This window comes from Nerophis ophidion, linkage group LG25, assembly GCF_033978795.1.
Source record: "Nerophis ophidion isolate RoL-2023_Sa linkage group LG25, RoL_Noph_v1.0, whole genome shotgun sequence".
NCBI lineage: Eukaryota > Metazoa > Chordata > Actinopteri > Syngnathiformes > Syngnathidae > Nerophis > Nerophis ophidion.
Window position 1 is genome coordinate 3074139 of NC_084635.1, and position 26058 is coordinate 3100196.

The following is a 26058-nucleotide window of genomic DNA, read 5'->3' on the forward strand; positions in this document are numbered from 1 at the left end:
ACACATCTGTGAAGGCACCATTAATGCTGAAAGGTCCATACAGGTTTTGGAGCAACATATGTTGTCATCCAAGCAACGGTATCATGGACGCCCCTGCTTATTTCAGCAGGACAATGCCAAGCCACGTGTTACAACAGCGTGGCTGCGTAAAAAAAGAGTGCGGGTACTTTCCTGGCCCGCCTGCAGTCCAGACCTGTCTCCCATCAAAAATGTGTGGCGCATTATGAAGCGTAAAATACAACAGCTGAGACCCCGGACTGTTGAAGGACTGAAGCTCTACATAAAACAAGAATGGGAAAGAATTCCACTTTCAAAGCTTCAACAATTAGTTTCCTCAGTTCCCAAACGTTTATTGAGTGTCGTTAAAAGAAAAGGTGACGTAACACAGTGGTGAACATGCCCTTTCCCAACTACTTTGGCACGTGTTGCAGCCATGAAATTGTCAGTTAATGATTATTTGCCAAAAAAAAAATTAAGTTTATGAGTTTGAACATCAAATATGTTGTCTTTGTAACATATTCAACTGAATATGGCTTGAAAAGGATTTGCAAATCATTGTATTCTGTTTATATTTACATCTAACACAATTTCCCAAGTCATATGGAAACGGGGTTTGTATATATATATACATATATATATATATATATATATATATATATATATATATATATATATATATATATATATATATATATATATATATATATATATATATGTATATAGTACGTGACATTGTAATCACCCGTATCCAGGTTCCCTCTCACCCACACACAAGGTATGTCGGGCACATGCTGCCAAGTCTCCCTCCCTGGTGTCCACTGAATCAGATAGGCCGCCCAGCCCCCAAGAAGGAGATTACACAAATTTATGCAAAGCCCGTAAATGATTTATACTGCAGTGCACAACAAAGGGCTTTCTTTCTTTCTTTTTCCCTCCCCTTTCTTACAAGACCACTGACAGGCAGAGGCAGCAGAAGCACGAGAGCAACCCAAACATCTCCTGGTAATCCTCAAGCCGGGCTACATGGTACCTTGACACCTCCTGTAGATAAACCCATGGTAAAATATGGAATGTCAGGATTTTTTTTCTTTTTTTCCCTAATAACACAACGAGAGGGATTGCATTTAAGGCTTGTTCAAGCACCACTGATGCTGGAGCTCTGGAGATGTTTGGCCTTGAGTCTATGTTTAGACGGAGCTTTTAAGCACTCGGAAGGCTCGTGTTTACTGGAAGGAAAAAAAGAAGAAGAATGCATTGTGTGTATTTGCAGTGTGAGTGCGTATGTATGTGCTTATGTAGTGTATGTGAGTGTAAGTGGGAGTTCTTTATCTCGGGGATAGGAGGTAGAGAATATTGGAGCTCATCCCACATCTTATTGTGTACCCTCCACAACGCCACTAAAAGCAAGGATAAAGTGAATTATATTTATATAGCGCTTTTCTCTAGAGACTCAAAGCGCTTTACATAGTGAAACCCAATATCTAAGTGACATTTAAACCAGGTGGGTAAAGTGTCTTGCCCAAGGACACAACGGCAGTGACTACGATGGCACAAGCGGGAATCGAACCTGCAACCCTCAAGTTGCTGGCACTCTACCAACCGAGCTATGCCGCCCCATAGGCAGGATAGGCAAGACTGTGAGAGTGAACATCCATCCATTGACTGTAAACAATATTTGGGTTTGTACTTCATTTGTTGATAATAATTAGCATTTTGTGGGGGAATTTTCCCAATATTCGCAATCCTTATGTTATTCTGGTTTAGGTTCTGTTTTATATCACATCTTGTTAGCGTTTGTCTTCCGTAGTTCCTGGTGGCACTTCCTGTTTTGTTCTGCAGTCATAACCACGCATTTGTGTCACCTGCCTTTTGTTTTTGACGCGCACCTGCCTCCTAATTACTGTCCCTATTTAAGCCTGCCTTTTTCGTTTACTCGGTCTCGCATTCTAGTTTCTGTTCCGTGCAACAGGTGACGACGCTGTTTCCCAATCGTGGTAAAGAAAAGTATTTTTTGTACTTGTTAGCTTCAACGCTATTCCTTTGTGTTATTCCCTAGCTCACATGGTAGTGCTTTTAGTTCCTTCTAGCTCCCATGCTAGTTCTGTTTGTTTTGTCTTTAGTGCCTCGTGCAAGTGTTTCTGTTTTTAGTTTGTTTTGTTAGTATAAATAAATCATTTCTTACCTTCACGCTGTGTCCAATCCGACTGCATCCTTGAGAGAACCAACCCGCACCACGATGCCAGCAAAGCATCACACCTTATATGAAACGAAAACATGTGTGAGTGTGAATTATATTTACCATATTTTTCGGAGTATAAGTCGCTCTGGAGTACAAGTCGCACCTGCCGAAAATGCATAATAAAGAAGGAAAAAAACATATATTAGTAACACTGGAGTGTAAGTTGCATTTTTGGGGGAAATTTATTTGATAAAATCCAACACCAAGAATAGACATTTGAAAGGCAATTTATCAATCAATCAATGTTTACTTATATAGCCCTAAATCACTAGTGTCTCAAAGGGCTGCACAAACCACTACGACATCCTCGGTAGGCCCACATAAGGGCAAGGAAAACTCACACCCAGTGGGACGTCGGTGACAATGATGACTATGAGAACCTTGGAGAGGAGGAAAGCAATGGATGTCGAGCGGGTCCAACATGATACTGTGAAAGTTTAATCCACAATGGATCCAACACAGTCGCGAGAGTCCAGTCCAAAGCGGATCCAACACAGCAGCGAGAGTCCCGTTCACAGCGGAGCCAGCAGGAAACCATCCCAAGCGGAGGCGGATCAGCAGCGCAGAGATGTCCCCAGCCGATACACAGGCGAGCAGTACATGGCCACCGGATCGGACCGGACCCCCTCCACAAGGGAGAGTGGGACATAGGAGAAAAAGAAAAGAAACGGCAGATCAACTGGTCTAAAAAGGGAGTCTATTTAAAGGCTAGAGTATACAAATGAGTTTTAAGGTGAGACTTAAATGCTTCTACTGAGGTATTTAAAATAAATAAAGAATAGTGAAGAACAGGCTGAATAAGTGTAGGTTATATGAGGCATAAATAAGCAACTGCTATGTTAAGCTAACATATTATGGTAAGAGTCATTCAAATAACTATAACATATAGAACATGCTATACCTTTACCAAACTATCTCTCACTCCTAATCCATAAATCCCATGAAATCTTATACGTCTAGTCTCTTACGTGAATGAGCTAAATAATATTATTTGATATTTTACGGTAATGTCTTAATAATTTCACACATAAGTCGGTCCTGAGCATTTCATGGAAGCTGCTTTTGTACCCAATCATGGCACCCACCTGTATCCCAATTAGCCTGCACACCTGTTGGATGAGCATTCCTCTACTTTCCCAGTCTTTTTTGCCAACTGTGCCAGCTTTTTTTTTTGGAAACATGCTGCAGGCATCAAATTCCAAAAGAGCTAATATTTGCAAAAAATAACAAAATTTTCCAGTTCGAGCATTAAATATCTTGTCTTTGCAGTCTATTGATTCGTTTTTATTTACCATTTACACAACGTGCCAACTTCCCTGGTGTTCAAGCGACACTCCAACTACCACATGGTCCGTCATGCTTTCGATGATTTCATTCTTGAATTGCGTGAATGCCCGCAACCCGAACATTCAGAGCGTTACCATTTTTTTGACGGACAGCCCGTAGCTGCTAAGACAAGTACATTTACTGTAATTCCTTGAATTGCCACCAGGGCACTAATTAATTTAAAACTTCTTCTCACTCCGGCACTTACCAAAGGCATGCGGTAAATTTAGGCCTGCGCTTATAAATTTGAGTGTGATGTAAAGATACCATCATGAAAAGCACATTTAATAAAAAAAAACATTATTATTGGCTTATTGTGGGGCGGTATAGCTCGGTTGGTAGAGTGGCCGTGCCAGCAACTTGAGGGTTGCAGGTTCGATCCCCGCTTACGCCATCCTAGTCACTGCCGTTGTGTCCTTGGGCAAGAAGACACTTTACCCACCTGCTCCCAGTGCCACCCACACCGGTTTAAATGTGGTTTAGATATTGGGTTTCACTATGTAAAGCGCTTTGAGACACTAGAGAAAAAAGCGCTATATAAATATAATTCACTTCACTTACCTTTACTTATAAATGAAGTCCATGCACAGCTCCTTCTGATCAAAAGCATCGATAACTTGTTTATAGAAGTCTTCCTTATCTTTCTTCAGTTTTAAAAGATGGAGATCTTCCTTTATTACCTCCTGCTTCGATTGAAAGTCCAGTTTAGAAAACTGTTTTATTTTAGATATGTTATCCTCCATGTTAAAAGTGCAAGCGCGAGGAAAAAAATAAAGGATCGCTGCTCACTCTTGCTGCTTGTTGTCACTTCTTCTGCAGCCGAGTAGTCGCAAGAAGGATCACTAGCGCCCTCTACCACCAGGAGGCGGGAGTCATTTAATGACTCGTATTTGACACACGCAGCTACGGTATATTAACAAAACATCGCTGCTTACTGTTCTTTTTAGCATATTCAATAGCTTGGACCTTAAATCCTACTGAATAGCTCTTAATCTTCTTCCCTTTATGCGATTTCAAATGATTGAAATCAGCCTCCTCCATTTTGAAAATGATGACAGGTGAAGTGTCACTCGTGACGTGACGAGTTTGACCCTGTGGAAATTCTAGACGTGCTAATAAAAATAATATTTTGTGAAACGAGTTTGACCCGGCCTTAACCCTAGGCAGGTGCATACTATATACATGGCGGCAATTCAAGGAAATACGGTAAACATGGAGGTGTGGCCCTAAACACACCTGCAAGGGTTTTTTGGAGGACAAGGTTGTGAGCTTGATTCTGTCTGGTCAGACGCTGTAGGCAACTGATGGACTGTGACCACCCCCTCCTCGCCACCATACAGTGTTACCAGGTGCTGAGCCCCCCCCCCCCAGACCCCCCTCTCTCCCTTCCGCTCCCTCAACCCTGTCCTTCAGACAGCATTGTCCACATCCACAATAGAGCCATTGTTACCTCAAGGTGGCGTATTGTGCGGGGTGTTCACCAGGCACTGCGGAGGTGACCCTGACAGTGGAGCAACTCACCCCAGCAACACACACACACACTCACACACGCACGCACGCACGCACGCACGCACACACACACACACACACACACACACACACACACATAGACAGTTCCCTAACGTTGGTGCTTCATTAAGGCTCCAGGTCACAGGGGCCCACGTTTGGGTGCTGCAGGCTCCAAGTACATTCCAAAAAGGAAGTTCAAAAACAAAAAAAACACATAAAACAGTGGTGTCCAAACCACACATTCTGCAAAAATTGCAAAATTGATAGTATTGCAAAAATTAAAATAAAACATTTAAAAAAAAAGTGGAATGAGGTGAAATCTAATGAGAAAAAGTGACACAAAGCTGCCGTGCAGGCAGTTTTTTTTTCTCCTTTTGTCTTTTTATTTTTTTTTCCATTGCTCAAAAAAAAAAAAAGGACGAAAAAAATCTAAGTTATAATGAATTATTACCGTATTTTCCACGCTATAAGCCGCACCTTCAGAGGTGGGGAGAGTAGCCAGAAATTGTACTCAAGTAAGAGTACAGTTACTTTAGAGATGTATTACTCAAGTAAAAGTAAGGAGTAGTCACCCAAATATTTACTTGAGTAAAAGTAAAAAGTATGTTGTGAAAAAACTACTCAAGTACTGAGTAACTGATGAGTAACCTGTTTGTTTAATGATTAGGGCAACAAGTAATGCACAAAAACATAAAAATAGCAATGAGCAAATTCAGAGCCAGGAATATCTCTTAAGCAACTAAAACAATAATATATATTAAATACTTGTACATTAAAATAAAATAAAAAAATGGCACATTGAGCCACAATAACTTAACAGCACCATAGACTCAGTAGGCATTGATTGATTTGATTGATTGATTGATAGATTGAAGCTTGTATTATTAGATTGCACAGTACAGTACATATTCTGTACAATTGACCACTAAATGGTAACACCCCAATACGAGTTTTAAAGCTAATCAATTACTTAATAAATGACCAATGACTAGGTGATCTACCTCATATATACATATACATACACACACATATTTTTTATATATATATATACATATATATATACATACATACAAAAATTTATATATAGAGAATATAATTTATATTATTTTGCCGTTTTTGTTGACATGTTGAAGGTGTTTTAATGAATATACATGCACGTTTAACACGTAGATTCCTATCTTTCATGAAGACAAGAATATAAGTTAGTGTATTACCTGATTCTGATGACTTGCATTGATTGGAATCAGACGTCCACGTTTTCAAATGGAGGAGAAAAAAAGTTCCTCTTTCCTGTCTAATACCACATGAAAGTGGTTGGTTTTTGGCATCTTATTTGTCCAGCTTCCATATTTGTTTTTATACACTTTACAAGAAATACATTGGCGGCAAACTCCGTAGCGTGCTAGCTTGTTTGCGCTGGCTTTCGGAGACTCTTATTTTGTTAGGAGGAATTTTTCAAAGGTTTTAAAAGTGCTCCCCCTCCGGTCAACATATGAAATAACAAGTGTGTGTAAGAAATTGAAATGCGCCTCCTTTAGCCAAAATTTATTTAAAAAAAATAAAAAATCAAGAAATATTTCCAGAGGGACATACTGTAATAACTTGAAATATGTCATGACGATTGAAAAGCAATTGAAAAAAAAAATCCACAACCAAAAAATTAATTAAAAGCTTACATTTTTTATATTTGCATAGTTTGTTTATATTATTAATGTTGCAAATACCAATCTTTATACATCTAGAAAGGGTGGTCTCAAGAAGTAGACATTTTTTCGGAGGTCTAAAGAAGGTACAAATACAAGAATGTGTGTGTGTTCTTGTATTTCTACCCTTCTTGAGACATCAAGAAGATAAAGTAGTAGTAGTAGTAGTAGTAATTCATATTAGAATAGAGTTTTATTGTCATTATTGCAGTGAACAGGTTCAAATAACAACAAAATTGAAGCCGATCCCCTAAGGTGCATATACAATATGCTAATATGATAGTAAAAAAAAGATAGAAATAAGAGATGTATTTATATATATATATATGTATATATCCACACAGATGCATACATATGAATATATATACACACATACATATAACATTATTGCACATTATAGACGGAAAAAAAAAAATAAGTAGCTTCCATATGAGGAGGTGTGAACAAGTCAGGACATAAATCATGGTCCCAATACGGAAAACCATTGCATCTAATAGAGAATGTCTCATATGCACCCCTGCTGGTGAAATCTATCAAATTTACAGTGGTCCCAAAAAGGAGGGATTTTTCAAATTGACTGTGTGTCTGTTTTAAAAGTCAACATATGAAACAACAAGTGTGTGTAAAAAATGTTTTAAAAAAATGTGTGTGATTTTTCTATAATTTTACGTTTGTTTGTTTTGTACATCTTTACATACAGCGGCAAGATTCAAACACAAAGTGATAGATAGGTAGATAGTACTTTATTGAAGGAATCAATAAAGTACTATCTATCCATCCATCCATCTATCTATCTATCTATCACTTTTTGTTTGTGTGTAAAGTGCTATATAAAGAAGTTGGAATTGACTTGATGAATTTTAAATTGCATTCCAGCGACCTCGAACGGGACAAGCAGTAAGAAATGGATGGATGGGTGGAACTTTAAAGTTATTCATGTATTTCTTTTTTTATATGGATTTATGAAAAGTATTACTTGATCTAGGATCTTGATGAATAAAATTGATTTTTTATATTTTTTTGCGCACCCCTAATGAATAAGTTAGTGTTTTTCCGTATCTACCACTTCTCAGCAATGGACTAATTACACTTGATCAAGACATTTTTAAGCTTCTCCACTACCAACTGATTCAAGTATGTATGATTTGTATCGTGTTAAGGCTGCAATATTGGCATGTTCATTGACAAAGTTGTATCCTCATGGTGTGATTGTAAAAGTGCAAGTTGGCACCGTCGCTGAGAAAACATCCCAAATGTTCTTCTCCCTCAGCGCTGCCTGGAAGTTCCCCGAAGGAGTGCAAAGGCCAGCCTCGATAAAGCTGTTTTTATTTTTTTTTTGTCACACAGTAGATGATTACACCGACCGGAGTGTTTGTGTAGCAGCTCAGCCTTGACCTGATGTCAGACAATCCTCTTATTTCCCCTCCCGTATCTTTTCCCAGGTCTGATCCAACTTAGGAGAAAGTGGAGAATTTAAAGGTCTAGCTCCATCCTGGTCGTTGCTGATTGTATTGTACTGTGGAGAGGCAGGGCAAGCTGCGGCCCTGCCCAAGATGGCGGCAAGGAGGCGGAGGATGCGGCGGAGCAGAGAGGCGGGGCGTACCGGGAGCGACGCCGCTGCAGTCCAACACACCGGGAAATTATTAACATTTTTCCTGACAATGTATAAAATAGGCAAAGGAGGAGAGAACAAGGAGAATGAGTTGCAGCGCAAGAGCGACAGGGAGAATACGGCGATGACAAAAAGTGACCGAAGAGCGAGCAGCACAAAAGGGGCTGAAAAGCAACCTGGCAAAAGACTTGATTTATTGAAAGAATAAACCTGCTCGAGCAAAATGTCCTTCCTTGGTGGTCAGTGGAACCCGCACGACAGCAAGAGACTGTCACATGTACCTTATGTCCCAGCAAGAAATCTGCGTTCAAAGAACTCCGGCTTATTAGTGGTTCCCGGAGGCTATAGAGCAGGGGTGTCCAAAGTGCGGACCGGGGGCCATTTGTGGCCCGCCACATGTTCTAGAAATGCTATTGCAAAAATAAAATAAAACATTAAAAAAATGGAATGAGGTGCAATCTAACTAGAAAAAGTTGGCTGCTTTTTTTTCTTTTGTCCATCTTAATTTTTTGTTTGTTTTCTAATGCGGCAAAAAAAAAAAAAAAAGATCTAACACTAATAATGAATTATTGAACTATTCAAGGCTCCAATTATTTCAAATATTTCACTTTAAAATGTTTAATGTTGAAAATATTGCATATGTGTTGTGGTTGCCATACAAATATTGTTTTCTTTGACAAAAGAGCATAAAAAAACAAACAAAATAAAAGTTCAAACGTAAAATCGACAGATATATCTGAAGTTGATCTTGTAACTTAAGTTAAAAAAACTAATAAAAATGTATCACTTTATGAGTGGGGCACCTTTTGGATCCCAAATATATTTAATGAGATTTTATTTATCTTTTCACTGAGATTACTCAAAAAGATTAATGAATTAGAATCAATGGTGTCCTGCATTTTTAAGGCTGTAATGACTTCACATCAAACATTGCTTTCTGAATGTTTTGGGCAGTGGGGGAAATACTGAAGCATATTTCAGTTTTATTATAAAAAAAAAAGTTGTCTTTGACAAAAAAGACATAATATCAACCCCAAGTTTATATATTGTAGAGATTTACTGTAAGCCTTAAACAATAAAAAAAACAAATAATAATTTAACTTGTTTTTAACATTTTAGTGCATGCCTTAATATTTTTGTGTGCGGCACTCAGTGGAAAAAGATTGGACACCCCTGCTATAGAGTGTTTTCTATTCGGGCTCCAGTACTCTGGAGATGTTACCTCAGTAGAAGCATTAAAGTCTCACCTTAAAACTCATTTGTATACGCTAACCTTCAAATAAAACCCCCTTTCAGACCAGTTGATCTGCCGTCACCGATTTGGTGACCAAAGATGAGGTGCTAAATCGCAACTCAGTATTCTTCTTCCTCCAAACACGACGAGTTGAGTTTATACCAAAAAGTTCTATTTTGGTTTCATCTGACCACATGACATTCTCCCAATCCTCTGCTGTATCATCCATGTATCCATTTTGGTATAAACTCAACTCGTCGTGTTTGGAGGAAGAAGAATACTGAGTTGCATCCCAAGAACACCATACCTACTGTGAAGCATGGGGGTGGAAACATCATGCTTTGGGGCTGTTTTTCTGCTAAGGGGACAGGACGATTGATCCGTGTTAAGGAAAGAATGAATGGGGCCATGTATCCTGAGATTTGGAGCCAAAACCTCCTTCCATCAGCTTTGAATGCTTGACCAAATACTTATTTTCCACCATAATTTACAAATAAATTCTTTAAAATTCCTACAATGTGAATTCCTGGATTTTTTTTCCACATTCTGTCTCTCCCAGTTGAAGTGTACCTATGATGAAAATGACAGACCTCTGTCATCATTTGAAGTGGGAGAACTTGCACAATCGCTGGCTGACTAAATACTTTTTTGCCCCACTCTAAATATATATACATACATATATACATACAGTACATACACATATATATGCATATATACATACATATACACACACATATGTATACATACAGTACATACACACATATATACACATTCAAATACATACATATATACATACATACATATATGTATATATACACATACAGAAGTACAAAACCCAATAGAGTTTAATTGGGTAAAAAGACTCAAAGGACAATTTGGCCGTAGAGTAGTACATACTGTATATAAATAATAGAAGTAGCTTCCATGAAATGCAAATAGTCAAACAGTTTAAGAACAACGTTTCTCAAAGTGCAATTGCAAGAAATTTAGGGATTTCAACATCTATGGTCAATAATATCATCAAAAGGTTAAGAGAATCTGGAGAAATCACTCCACGTAAGCGGCATGGCCGGAAACCAACATTGAATGACCGTGACCTTCCATCCCTCAGACGGCACTGTATCAAAAACTGACATCAATCTCTAAAGGATATCACCACATGGGCTCAGGAATACTTTAGAAAACCACTGTCACTAAATACAGTTTGTCGCTACATCTGTAAGTGCAAGTTAAAGCTCTACAATGCAAAGCGAAAGTCATTTATCAACAACATCCAGAAACGCCGCTGGCTTCTTTGGGCCCGAGAACATCTAAGATGGACTGATGCAAAGTGGAAAAGTGTTCTGTGGTCTGACGAGTCCACATTTCAAATTGTTTTTGGAAATATTCGACATCGTGTCATCCGGACCAAAAGGGGAAGCAAACTATCTAGATTGTTATCGACGCAAAGTTCTAAAGCCAGCATGTGTGATGGTATGGAGGTGTATTAGTGCCCAAGGCATGGGTAACTTACACATCTGTGAAGGCACCATTAATACTGAAAGGTACATACAGGTTTTGGAGCAACATATGTTGTCATCCAAGCAACGTTTTCATGGACGCCCCTGCTTATTTCAGCAAGACAATGCCAAGTCCTGTGTTACAACAGCGTGTACTAGACCGGCCTGCCCGTAGTCCAGACCTGTCTACCTTTGAAAATTTGTGGCGCAATATGAAGCCTAAAATACCACAACAGAGACCCCGGACTGTTGAAGAACTTAAGTTGTACATCAAGCAAGAACGGGAAATAATTCCATCTGAAAAGCTTCAAAAATTGCTCTCCTCAGTTCCCAAACGTTTACTGAGTGTTGTTAAAAGGAAAGGCCATGTAACACAGTGGTGAACATGCCCCTGTGACAATTATTTTTGCAATGTGTTGCTGCCAAAATAATGCTTCTCAGATTGAACATTAAATATCTTGTCTTTGCAGGCTTTTCAATGTTGTGAGTATCATCAATCAATCAATGTTTACTTATATAGCCCTAAATCACTAGTGTCTCAAAGGGCTGCACAAACCACCACGACATCCTCGGTAGGCCCACATAAGGGCAAGGAAAACTCACACCCAGTGGGACGTCGGTGACAATGATGACTATGAGAACCTTGGAGAGGAGGAAAGCAATGGATGTCGAGCGGGTCTAACATGATACTGTGAAAGTTCAATCCACAATGGATCCAACACAGCAGCGAGAGTCCCGTTCACAGCGGAGCCAGCAGGAAACCATCCCAAGCGGAGGCGGATCAGCAGCGCAGAGATGTCCCCAGCCGATACACAGGCGAGCAGTACATGGCCACCGGATCGGACCGGACCCCCTCCACAAGGGAGAGTGGGACATAGAAGAAAATGAAAAGAAACGGCAGATCAACTGGTCTAAAAAGGGAGTCTATTTAAAGGCTAGAGTATACAAATGAGTTTTAAGGTGAGACTTAAATGCTTCTACTGAGGTGGCATCTCGAACTGTTACCGGGAGGGCATTCCAGAGTACTGGAGCCCGAACGGAAAACGCTCTATAGCCCGCAGACTTTTTTTGGGCTTTGGGAATCACTAACAAGCCGGAGTCCTTTGAAGGCAGATTTCTTGCCGGGACATATGGTACAATACAATCGGCAAGATAGGATGGAGCTAGACCGTGGGTGCTGGTACCGTATCGGACTGATATCGGCGTCGGCCAATAGTCGATGTCAGTATTGGAAGTGAAGACCTACTATTTGAGTGGCTAAATAAGATATAAAAGAGTGTGAGCTGAAGGTGTTTGGAGGTTCTCAGGGTTGACGTTAAATGTCAGCAATGAAGCAAGTGTAGCTTGACCTCATCAGGCTCCACATTAAACATGTCAACAGTTTAGTCCCAGGCTGCTCGTGTGTATTTTCATCTAAAAGCAAAGCAATTTGGAGGACTCCGCCCCTCTAAACGCCGACTTGACATTTCCTGCCGTTATGAGCACGGCGTGCTCTATTATAGCCGGAATAGCAATTAACACACGTGTGTAAATGTCAGGTGAATTAGAGCCCGCTGAGGTGTACTTCTGCCTCGCACTAACTATCTGGGAGAAATAAGTTGGGTGTCGGGATTTGGAATTAATGCAGTTCTGCAAAACAACCAGGAAAAATATACACCTTGACCGCCATGATCCTTAGATCTCCTCCGCTTGGGATGGTTTCCTGTTGGATCCACTTTGGACTGAACTCTCATGGTTATGTTAGATCCACTATGGACTGGACTCTCACAATATTATGTTAGATCCACTATGGACTGGACTCTCACAATATTATGTTAGATCCACTATGGACTGGACTCTCACAATATTATGCTAGATCCACTAACTCTCACTATTATGCTAGATCTACTATGGACTGGACTCTCACAATATTATGTTAGATCCACAATGGACTGGACTCTCACTATTATGTTAAATCCACTATGGACTGGACTCTCACTATTATGTTAGATCCACTATGGACTGGACTCTCACTATTATGTTAGATCCACTATGGACTGGACTCTCACTATTATGTTAGATCCACTATGGACTGGACTCTCACTATTATGTTAGATCCACTATGGACTGGACTCTCACTATTATGTTAGATCCACTATGGACTGGACTCTCACACTATTATGTTAGATCCACTATGGACTGGACTCTCACTATTATGCTAGATCCATTATGGACTGGACTCTCACTATTATGTTGGATCCACTATGGACTGGACTCTCACTATTATGTTAGATCCACTATGGACTGGACTCTCACAATATTATGTTAGATCCACTATGGACTGGACTCTCACAATATTATGTTAAATCCACTATGGACTTGACTCTCACGGTTATGTTAAATCCACTATAGATTGGACTTTCACAATATTATGTTTGATCCACTATGGACTGGACTCTCACTATTATGTTAGATCCACTATGGACTGGACTCTCACTATTATGTTAGATCCACTATGGACTGGACTCTCACTATTATGTTAGATCCACTATGGACTGGACTCTCACTATTATGTTAGATCCACTATGGACTTGACTCTCACTATTATGTTAGATCAACTATGGACTGGACTCTCACTATTATGTTAGATCCACTATGGACTGGACTCTCACTATTATGTTAGATCCACTATGGACTGGACTCTCACACTATTATGTTAGATCCACTATGGACTGGACTCTCACAATATTATGTTAGATCCACTATGGACTGGACTCTCACAATAATATGCTAGATCCACTAACTCTCACTATTATGTTAGATCCACTATGGACTGGACTCTCACAATATTATGTTAGATCCACTATGGACTGGACTCTCACAATAATATGTTAGATCCACTATGGACTGGACTCTCACGGTTATGTTAAATCCACTATAGATTGGACTTTCACAATATTATGTTAGATCCACTATGGACTGGACTCTCACTATTATGTTAGATCCACTATGGACTGGACTCTCACACTATTATGTTAGATCCACTATGGACTGGACTCTCACAATATTATGTTTGGTCCACTATGGACTGGACTCTCACAATAATATGCTAGATCCACTAACTCTCACTATTATGTTAGATCCACTATAGACTGGACTCACAATAATATGCTAGATCCACTATGGACTGGACTCTCATTATGTTAGATCCACTATAGACTGGACTCACACTATTATGTTAGATCCACTATGGACTGGACTCTCACTATTATGTTAGATCCACTATGGACTGGACTCTCACACTATATGTGAGATCCACTATGGACTGGACTCTCACAATATTATGTTTGGTCCACTATGGACTGGACTCTCACAATAATATGCTAGATCCACTAACTCTCACTATTATGTTAGATCCACTATAGACTGGACTCACAATAATATGCTAGATCCACTATGGACTGGACTCTCATTATGTTAGATCCACTATAGACTGGACTCACACTATTATGTTAGATCCACTATGGACTGGACTCTCACACTATTATGTTAGATCCACTATGGACTGGACTCTCACAATATTATGTTTGGTCCACTATGGACTGGACTCTCACAATAATATGCTAGATCCACTAACTCTCACTATTATGTTAGATCCACTATAGACTGGACTCACAATATTATGTTAGATCCACTATGGACTGGACTCACAATATTATGTTAGATCCACTATGGACTGGACTTTCAGAATGTTATGTTAGATCCACTATGGACTGGACTCTCACTATTATGTTAGATCCACTATGGACTGGACTCTCACTATTATGTTAGATCCACTATGGACTGGACTCTCACAATATTATGTTAGATCCACTATGGACTGGACTCTCACTATTATGTTAGATCCACTATGGACTGGACTCTCACTATTATGTTAGATCCACTGTGGACTGGACTCTCACTATTATGTTAGATCCACTATGGACTGGACTCTCACACTATTATGTTAGATCCACTATGGACTGGACTCTCACTATTATGTTCCTTTTTGACTACATTTAAATGTAAAATATATGTAGAATATATTTATATTATTCATATATTACATATTATTTATTAATATTATTGTCTATTGTGAGCAAACTTTGGTGCTGAATTTTCTCCAGAGATCAATAAAGTACTTTATTCTATTCTATTCTTTACATTCACTGAGAATGCAACACATTTCCACCAGCAGCATATTTTTGCAGATAACAGACACCAGCTAATACATATTTTAATATCAAACACACAACACATTGCTTTGTCTCACCAAGAATGTGCCAAAAAGGGAATAACCAAAGGAAGATATAGAGGCAACGAAAAGAAAGGGATGAAAATAGGCAGCGATTACATAATTATTGATGAATAGGACATAATAAAGATGTACATAATGTACACTGGAGGGACACGTTGCTTTGTGCACACTAACTATATTTAAGGGCAGTGTGAAAGCTAAACAGAGATTGACAGCAAGAGGTTTTTAATGATATTGCATCACTTTGTACATTAATTAATGAGTTGGGGGAAAAAAAGAGTTGTGTATTTTGTGGATTAACTAGAATAATGATGTCACATTAATACAAAATATATTAAGTCTACAGAAAGTCATTGTGTATAAAAACATAATCAGCCCCTCTGGAATTTCGCCAATTGTGCCAATCCATGCACTAAAATATCAATTCACAATTCTTATTCATACCGATTTTAAATTAATAAACAATTTTCAAAAACAATTTAAAAAATATATACATACAAATATATATAAATATATGTATATATATATATATATATATATACACACGCACACACATTTATACACATACATATTCATACAAACATATATACACACAGACATATATATACACACATACATATTTATATGTATATACATACACATATGCATATATACACATACACACATACATATATATATATACATACACGCACACACGTGTATGTATATATATATACATGTATATATACATATACATATATATGTATATATATATATATACATGTTTATATGTATATATATATGGATGTGTGTATATATATACACACACGCACACAGTGTATATATACACAAACATTCATACACACCCATATATATATATAAACACATACATATATACACACATTCATATATATATACACACACACATACATACATTCTATATAAATATACACACACACATATACATGTTTATATAAATACACACACATGCATACATTTACAAACACACACACATCCCCGTACATACATACATACGCACACACACACACACACATACATACATATATATATATATAACACACACATATGCATGTATAAAAACACACACACACACACACATACAAACACTTTTTTAAAAGATGTTTTGAAGCAATCTCCAGTTGTTGTGTTTGTGTGGCATTTTTGCGAGGGTGGTTTCTCCCAGGATGCAGAAGGACATCAGGAAGCGCTCGAAGGCAAGATGAAGATTGATTCTGCACCTGCACAAGTCCAAATAGAACCCAGTGTGCTGCTGGGAACACACAAGATGCTCAAGGGCACAATTAGCTAAGAACTAAACAGCATAAGAGCAAATGTAGACTGTGGCAAACATCAAAACAAGAATGCCAAGATAAGTGCAGAGAGGGGCAAGTACTAAGAGCTTTCTGATTAGTGATCAGAGGCAGGTGCAGTAAATCAGTGCACATGGAGAAACACACAATGAACACTCATCTATAAATAATAACAACAAATATATGATCTGGTTGTGACAGCTCATGAATGTTGTATTGTAATCAAAGTCCTACTGAAAGCCACTACTAGCGACCACACAGTCTGATAGTTTATATATCAATGATGAAATATTAACATTGCAACACATTGACAATACGGCCGCTTTAGTTTAATAAATTACAATTTAAATTTCCACGGAGTTTTTTGTTGAAAACGTCGCGGAATGATGACGCGTATGATGAAACTGTGTTTGTGACGTTTTGGTTTGGAGGGGACATATTAGCCCAGCACCAACACGGCTAAAAGTCGTCTCTTTTTATCGCGCAATTACACAGTATTTTGGACGTTTATTTGCTGAATTTTTTGCAATTTGTCAATTAATATTGGAGACGTCAAAGAAGAATGCTGTTGGTGGAAAGCGGTGTATTGCAGCTGTCTTTAGCACCGAGACACAGCCGGTGTTTATTTGTTTGTTATGAAGCTTTAACAACAGAGCGGTCAAGCGAACATGTTTCTCTACGTCAACCAGCATTTTTTGGGATGGGAAAATTGTGATATATTATATATATCTTACCGGAGACATCAGTGGATCATTGGTCCTCCTGCAGTAGCTGTCAAAAAAGGCAGCTGTGAGCTTGGCTCCTCGGCTTCTCTCTGAGACACTGCCATGTTCACCGCAGCCATCACGACCTCAAGGTATGTCTTTACAATCTCACTAAAACATTATTAAAACAATAAGCAGATAAGGGATCTTCCAGAATTATCCTAGTAAATGTGTCTAATTATATCTGAAACGCTCAACTGCCGTCGCCCGGAGCCATTGCTTTTTTATTTTTTTTTCTAGTCCTTCACGATCAATATCCTCATCCACGAATCTTTCATCCTCGCTGAAATAAATAGGGAAATCGTTGCTTTCTTTGTCCGAATTGCTCTTGCTGCTGGTGGCTCACATTATAAACAATGTGAGGATTGTGAGGACCCCTCAACACCGGTGACATCATCATCTGCCAGTTCCGGTACAGGCAAGGCTTTTTTATTAGAGACCAAAAGTGCAAAACTTTATCGTGGATGTTCTCTACTAAATCCTTTCAGCAAAAATATGGCAATATGGCGAAATGATTATGTATGACACATAGAATGGAGCTGCTATCCCCGTTTAAATAAGAAATTCTCATTTCAGTAGGCCTTTAACACTTTTGCAATATTATCAGAATGCAATTAGGCCTAATGGATGAAAGGTGGGGTTTGGAAATGAACGTGACGATGTTGGGAATGGCAATAAGTTAAAACGGGTGTGACTTTAGGAACGAGCCAAAAGCGGCCTCGTGTGATTTCAGCATCCAAACTGTTATTTCCATGATTTAATTAAAAGGTTACAAAAGAACCCACTTAAGCGATGAAGACAAAAAAAAAAAAAAAAATCACACGCCGTCCTTCTGCCGCTGCTCATGTTGGGGTAAAAAAAAAAAGTTTTTCTAGCCTTAGCAACGGTATCCAAGCGGGGCGAAGGAGTGTGGAATGTCCAGTTCTTTCCTGCCGGAGCGGCATCTTTGACCGTGCACACAATGGCCGCTGCATTGCGCACAGGAACGTGACGATCGACCACATCAATGCCCCAAGGTTGACGCTCACGCTGAAGTGGTCATTACTCATTAAAATCACATCCCTGTGAAGGATGCACAAGCTTGTAAGGGATTTTAATAAACATTAATGTTTTGGTGGAGACACAGCAGAAACAACATTTTACCTACGGCTTATTAGTGATTCCTAAAGCCCAAAAAAAGTCTGCGGGCTATAGAGCGTTTTCCGTTCGGGCTCCAGTACTCTGGAATGGTAACAGTTCGAGATGCTACCTCAGTAGAAGCATTTAAGTCTCACCTTAAAACTCATTTGTATACTCTAGCCTTTAAATAGACCTCCTTTTTAGACCAGTTGATCTGCCGCTTCTTTTCTTTTTCTCCTCTGTCCCCCAGTCCCTTGTGGAGGGGGTCCGGTCTGATGACCATGGATGAAGTACTGGCTGTCCAGAGTCGAGACCCAGGATGGACCGCTCGCCTGTGTATCGGTTGGGGACATCTCTACGCTGCTGATCCGCCTCCGCTTGGGATGGTTTCCTGTGGACGGGACTCTCGCTGCTGTCTTGGATCCGCTTTGAACTGAACTCTCGCGGCTGTGTTGGAGCGACTATGGATTGAACTTTCACAGTATCATGTTAGACCCGCTCGACATTCATTGCTTTCAGTCCCCTATAGGGGGGGGGGGGGGGGGGGGGGGGGGGGTTGCCCACATTTGAGGTCCTCTCCAAGGTTTCTCATAGTCATCATTGTCACTGGCGTCCCACTGGGTGTGAGTTTTTCTTGCCCTTTTGTGGGTTCTTCCGAGGATGTCGTAGTCGTAATGGTTTGTGCAGTCCTTTGAGACATTTGTGTTTTAGGGCTATATAAATAAACATTGATTGATGATTGATTGAAGTCGCCACCTCATCGCAGGGCCAACACAGATAGACCAATGTTCTACAATTCAAACCTAACGTTGAAACAAAATGCTTGTTGACAACATTTAATCAACATTGGGTTCTGATGTTGAGTTGATCATTTGAAATTCGGTCATTTCCCAACAAATATTCTACAATTCCAACATAACGTTGACACAACATACTTTTTGACTGGGATAAATCAATGTCGGGTTGTGACATTGATTTGACCATTAAAATGTGGTCATTTCCCAACCAACAACGTGGATCCAACGTTAAACATCAACGTTTTAATTTACTAATACGACTATTTTGCAACATTGTTTCAAAGTCAGTTTTAGTGTACGTATAATCAGTGTTGTTGTTCACGTGACTACCTCAATAAATGTAGTTTTAAATACATAAAGAACTGTACTGTATTCATAATGATATGAGATATTTTTTGAATATTAGCAGACCGCCGTATATTTGCTCTAAGTAAAGGTTTCAGAGCGGTATCGCCGATACCAGCCTGAGTTTGACCCGGTATCGGATGGGAAAGAAAACCAGGGATATCGCACTGCTCGGAATTTCATGTTCCTAAAAATAGCAAATGCCTCCATCCTATTACCAACTCACTAATCATCCACGACGGATTTCCGATTCAATCTGCCCGAGGTCACAACTCTTTAATTATCCAGACGGGTCAGAGGTCACAGACACTTATCATGCGGCAAGGGTCAAAGGCCAGCCGGTGAGGTCACAGAGGTCAAGGCAGTAGGGGGTCATGTGGGGAATCCCCACTCGCAGATTCCGCACGCTCCCTAACCGGACGTGATTAGTGTTGGCCGGCGGGCAGAGATGGGACTGGCAATGCCTGATGGGTAATTAAAGATGGGTGTACAGCATTGGACATTGAATATACCATTTTTTCCTCTCTTAGTGTTTCAATTTACTCCCGCCTTACAGTACAGTACATGCACACAATGAATAAAATGAGTAAATAATACATGTGAAATTTAAATATCATTTCATACTTATGTCCAGATCCATTTAATTCTTACATTTATACAATGTGGACCGGATCTACTTCTATTAGTCTTATAATGAAGGCAACACATGATGTAAGTGCCTATATTAACTATATTAGCCTACTATCAAAATTAATTTAAAAGTCTTATATAAGTTTTATAATGAAGGCAACACCTGATGTGTCTGTTTTAACCTACTATATAAAATGACTTTAAAATGCCTTTAAAGTGATATAATGAGGGCAACACATGATGTGTCTATATTAGTCGTTTTAGCCTACTATCAAAATGACTTTTAAAAAGTCTTATATAAGTGTTATAATGAAGTAAGTGTCTATACTAGGTATATTAGCCTACTATCAAAAAGATATTAAAAATATTTTATAAGTGTTATAATGAGGGCAACACATGATGTGTCTATATTAGCCATTTTAGCCTACTATCAAAATGACTGTTAAAAAGTTTTATATAAGTGTTATAATGAAGTGTCTATATTAGCCTACTATCAAAATGACTGTTAAAAAGTTTTATATAAGTGTTATAATGAAGTGTCTATATTAGCCTACTATCAAAATGACTTTAAAAGTCTTATAGTAAGTGTTATAATGAAAGCAACGCATAATGTAAGTGTCTATATTAGCTATATTAGCCTACTATCAAAATTACTTCAAAAGTCTTATGTAAGTGTTGTAATGAAGACAACACATGATGTGTCTATAGTAGCCTACTATCAAAATCACTTTTAAAGTCTTATAATGAAGGCACCACATGATGTAAGTGTCTATAATAGCCTACTATAAAAATCACTTTTAAAGTCTGATGTGTCATAATGAAGGCAACACATGATGTAATTGTCTTATTAGCTGCATTAGCCTACTATCAAAATGACGTTAAGTTCTACATAAGTGTTATAATGAAGACAACACATGATGTGTCTATATTAGTTATATTAGCCTACTATCAAAATGACTTTAAAAGTCTTATATAAGTGTTATAATGAAGGCAACACATGATGTAAGTGTCTATATTAGCCTACTATCAAAATTACTTTAAAAGTCTTATATAAGTGTTATAATGAAGGCAACATATTGTGCAAGTGTCTATATTAGCCTACTATCAAAATGACTTTAAAAGTATTATATAAGTGTTATAATGAAGGCAAAACATTATGTAAGTGTCTATATAAGCCTACTATCAAAAGGACTTTAAAAGTGTTCTATAAGTGTTATAATGAAGGCAACATATGGTGCAAGTGTCTATATTAGCCTACTATCAAAATGACTTTAAAAGTATTATATAAGTGTTATAATGAAGGCAAAACATTATGTAAGTGTCTATATAAGCCTACTATCAAAAGGACTTTAAAAGTGTTCTATAAGTGTTATAATGAAGGCAACATATGGTGCAAGTGTCTATATTAGCCTACTATCAAAATGACTTTAAATGTCGTATATAAGTGTTATAATGAAGACAACACATGATGTGTCTATATTACTTATATTAGCCTACTATCAAAAGGACTTTAAAATTCTTATATAAGTGTTATAATGAAGGCAACACATGATGTAAGTGTCTATATTAGCTATATTAGCCTACTATCAAAAGGACTTTAAAATTCTTATATAAGTGTTATAATGAAGACGACACATGATGTGTCTATATTACTTATATTAGCCTACTATCAAAAGGACTTTAAAATTCTTATATAAATGTTATAATGAAGGCAACACATGATGTAAGTGTCTATATTAGCTATATTAGCCTTCTATCAAAGGCTGACGCAAATATTGGTTGACAGAAGTGTTGCATTTTAATTTTCATTCTACACATTTTTGCAACATTGGAAGTAGTTAGTAAAACAGAGGCTTCTCATAGGGTGAGATAACTCCTTCAAATTAGTCGTAGAATTGCCAAAGGTATAGATGTGTGTTCCCAAGTTTAAGGAAAGGTCTTTCTTACAATCTTTGCAAGGTGTTTGCTGTGGTCTGGAACAACATGGCACACAAACATCCATGAGAAATGCAGCCAATATTACATATAATTTGTCATGAGACATGCAAATATAATCTAAATACACGGAGGACATAAGTAAAGGATATTAAATATACCTAAAAACGACATTAAAAAATGGCATTTTAGCATCGATTAGCTTGCAGTCATGGATTGACCAAATATGCCGATAAGCACTCCAGCAAATCAATAAAATTAACAAAGCTCACTTTCGCGCATTCACGCACAGTATAAAATGTTTGGTGGACAAAATGAGACAAAGAAGTGGCATCAAAACACGTCTTTCTGTGGCAGCATCGGAGGAAGTTGTGCATGTAAAGAAACTATGGTTACTTCAAGGACCGCGGCAATAGTGGGATAAAAATGTGCTTGCCAAATACTCTCATCAGTGAAGCATGTGTAAGGATGACGTTGTGGCTTGTGCAGCCCTTTGAGACACTCGTGATTTAAGGCTATATAAGTAAACATTGATTGATTGATAATATAAAGAGTGGGATTTCTAACAGTTAGGAAGGTTTGTGTCATTTGTTTTCCTACAGAAAATATATTTAAAGAAATATATATTTGTTTTTTCTTCATCTTTTTCCATTTTCACACATCTCTGAAAGAGGTCCAGGGAGCCACTAGGGCGGCGCTAAAGAGCGGCTCTTGAGCTGTGGGTTACTGACCCCCGGACTAAGCCACTGCGCCTCTTGCATAAGCAAAATAGCGAGCGCAATCCATTTTAGCGTGTCTGTCTCCACGAGTGAGCAGAATATGCGCTGATTATTAGAACAAAAACGATACAAATAGAATTTTGCGCTGGTAATGTGATTTATCAAGCCTGAAACTGTTTTGCGTGCACTGTGGAGACAGACAACAGAGAGAGAATGTCGTGTCTGCGTGCATGTTGAAATATTTGGACTGTCAGAAATAAAAACATTAGACATATTGTCCACTCAACAATATCATTTTGTAGCTTTTGTTCATGTTATACTATTATATTCCTATATAAAAATACTTCTTGAAACATGCATTTTTCTTGCCCTGGATCATTGTGTTAATGCCAGTGTTCTGTGACAAAACATCGCCTTGTCGATGGGTGGGACAAATTCGGAATATGTCCAATCACAGCTCTTTAATAGCGGCAAATATGAGAGAGGGACAAGACATTGAAACAACATTGAGCAACTCAAACCTAACATGCTTTTTGACGATGTTTAATCAATGTCGGTGTGGAGAGGAGGAGCAGCGCACGCTGGAGCCCGGCCCAAGATGGCTGCGAGGAGATGGAGAATGTGTCGAGCGTAGAGGCGGGACGTGCCGGGAGCGAGGCCGCGGTCAAGTGCCGGCACGTGGATCGCGCACCAGCACACAATTAACATTTCTCCTCATAATGTATAAAAGGGGAGAAGGAGGAGGATATCCCGAGGAGCGAAAAGCAACAAAGAGCAGACGAGGACGACGGCGGCGGCAGAAAAGCGGACCGTGAGCAGTGGAGAGGCGGAGCTGAAAAGCGACCCGACCTCAAGACAAAGCTATACTGGGGCGGCATAGCTCGGTTGGTAGAGTGGCAACTCAAAGGGTTGCAGGTTCGATTCCCGCTTCCGCCATCCTAGTCACTGCCGTTGTGTCCTTGGGCAAGACACTTTACCCACCTGCTCCCAGTGCCACCCACACTGGTTTAAATGTAACTTTGATATTGGGTTCCACTATGTAAAGCGCTTTGAGTCTCTAGAGAAAAGCGCTATATAAATATAATTCACTTCACTTCACTTATACTGAAAAATAAACTAAGTCAAACCTGCTCAAGCGAGATGTCCTTCCTTGATGGTCCTGGGAACCCGCACGGCAGCAAGCGACTGTCACATTTTTCAATAACGTCTTGGTGCTTTTCAGCATTTGTCCTCGTCAGTCTTTGTCTCACTCGTGCTCGTGCTTCACCGCCAACCAATCCAATCTCCTTCCCGACTGCTGCCTTTAACAGAGCGACAGGTGATTAGACAAACACTTTCAGCTGTGTCATCCACTCACCTGTCGCTAATCTCGAAGCCGGTTCTGCCACACCCCGCTTCGCTGTAGGTGCGCAGGCCACGCCCACCACAGTCGGGTTCTGACGTTGATTTGACCATCGAATTTTGGTCATTTCCCAACCAATATTTGACAACAAAAATACAACGTTGAAACAACATTCTTTTTGACGACCAATGTCGGATTCTGACGTTGATTGGACCATTGAATTTTGTTCATTTCCCAACTAATATTCGTCAACACAAATACAATTCATTTAACTCATTTCACAAAGTATATATCTGTATTTTACAGTCTGGTGTGCTCTATGGTCCGGAAAATAGGGTAGACACTGTTACAAAACAATTATGATATGTATTTTTTGATAGGGGTGTAACGGTACGTGTATTTGTATTGAACCATTTCGGTACGGGGGTTTCGGTTCTGTGCGGAGGAGTACCAAACGAGTTTCCACACGAACATATGAAGTAGCCGCATATGCTAAAGTCTTAATAAGCTGCTCTGCTTTCTGCCTCCATCTCCTACACAGCACCCAGCATTTGTCCCACCCACACAACCATCTGATTGGTTACAACCGTAGCGGTAGCAGCCAATCAGCAGTGTGTATTCAGAGCTCATGTAGTCATCGCTTCAGCGTCGAGCACATAGGTGTTTAGCAGGTGAGCATAACACAGCGGACTCTCCCCAAATTATACTAAACACTTCCAAGTCAACTACTAGTAACATCACTATGACTTTGACCTTCTAGAAATATAAGCGGCAGCTCAGCTCACTCACAGTCCTTGCTTGAGGTGAAGGCTAATTAGCTTTTAGCGTAACGTTAGCTCATTTTGCGGTGTGTGCGTGTGTGTGTGTGTTACGGACAGTGTTGATTGAGGTGTGTTGAAGCAGCAAAAAAGCTCAATATGTTAAATGAAGAGTTTCTGTCTGTGATAGTGTATATAATAATGTAAGTGCATCATAAAGCCTACATGAACTCCATGGTGTTCAGGGATGAATAGTCTCTCCTATTGCTATGGTACTATTTTTTTCAGCTATAGTTACATTAATCATTTGGGGCGGCATGGCGTAGTGGGTAGAGCGGCCGTGCCAGAAACCTTAGGGTTGCAGGTTCGCTTCCCACCTATTAACATCCAAATCGCTGCCGTTGTGTCCTTGGGCAGGACACTTCACCCTAGCCCCCGGCGCCGCTCACACTGGTGAACGAATGATAGGTGGTGGTCGGAGGGGCCGTAGGCGCGAACTGGCAACCACGCTTCCGTCAGTCTACCCCAGGGCAGCTGTGGCTACAGATGTAGCTTACCACCACCAGGTGTGAATGAATGATGGGTTCCCACTTCTCTGTGAGCGCTTTGAGTATCTAACAATAGAAAAGCGCGATATAAATCTATTATTATTATTATTACTAATGTAGCAGCCTAGTTTTGAATGGCAGGGTCCCTGCTAACACATATTGATAAAAATATAACATTTACATCATAAAAATCAACTACAGACTTCCCAAATGCTGTGATAAATTAAGCATGGTGAGTTGACTTGAAACTGTTTAATGTTGCACTTTTTATATGTAGAAGAAAAGTTTTGTCATTTTATTTAATCAAAGCAACAACTAGAGGCAGTTTTATGTGGATTAACGTGGGCAGAATTATTATAGTGTTCCCAATGTTAAAAGGATAAAGCCATTGTT

General features: G+C 39.1%; 1 protein-coding gene across 2 annotated transcripts in view; it reads right to left on the bottom strand.

Annotated features, from left to right (window-relative positions):
• The window catches only part of mpped2a (metallophosphoesterase domain containing 2a), a 276284-nt gene that overhangs the window by 246134 nt on the left and 4092 nt on the right, over window positions 1-26058 (bottom strand). The window contains exons 1-2 of one of the 2 annotated variants that reach the window (XM_061887742.1): window positions 24145-24523; window positions 2183-2256 (exon numbers count right to left, since the gene is read on the bottom strand). In XM_061887742.1, the coding sequence (XP_061743726.1) occupies window positions 2183-2251 (69 nt within the window). In that variant the 5' untranslated portion in view covers window positions 2252-2256; window positions 24145-24523. Of the gene's footprint in view, window positions 1-2182; window positions 2257-24144; window positions 24524-26058 lie in introns of those variants that run through there. The other variant, XM_061887744.1, reaches the window with a different exon arrangement.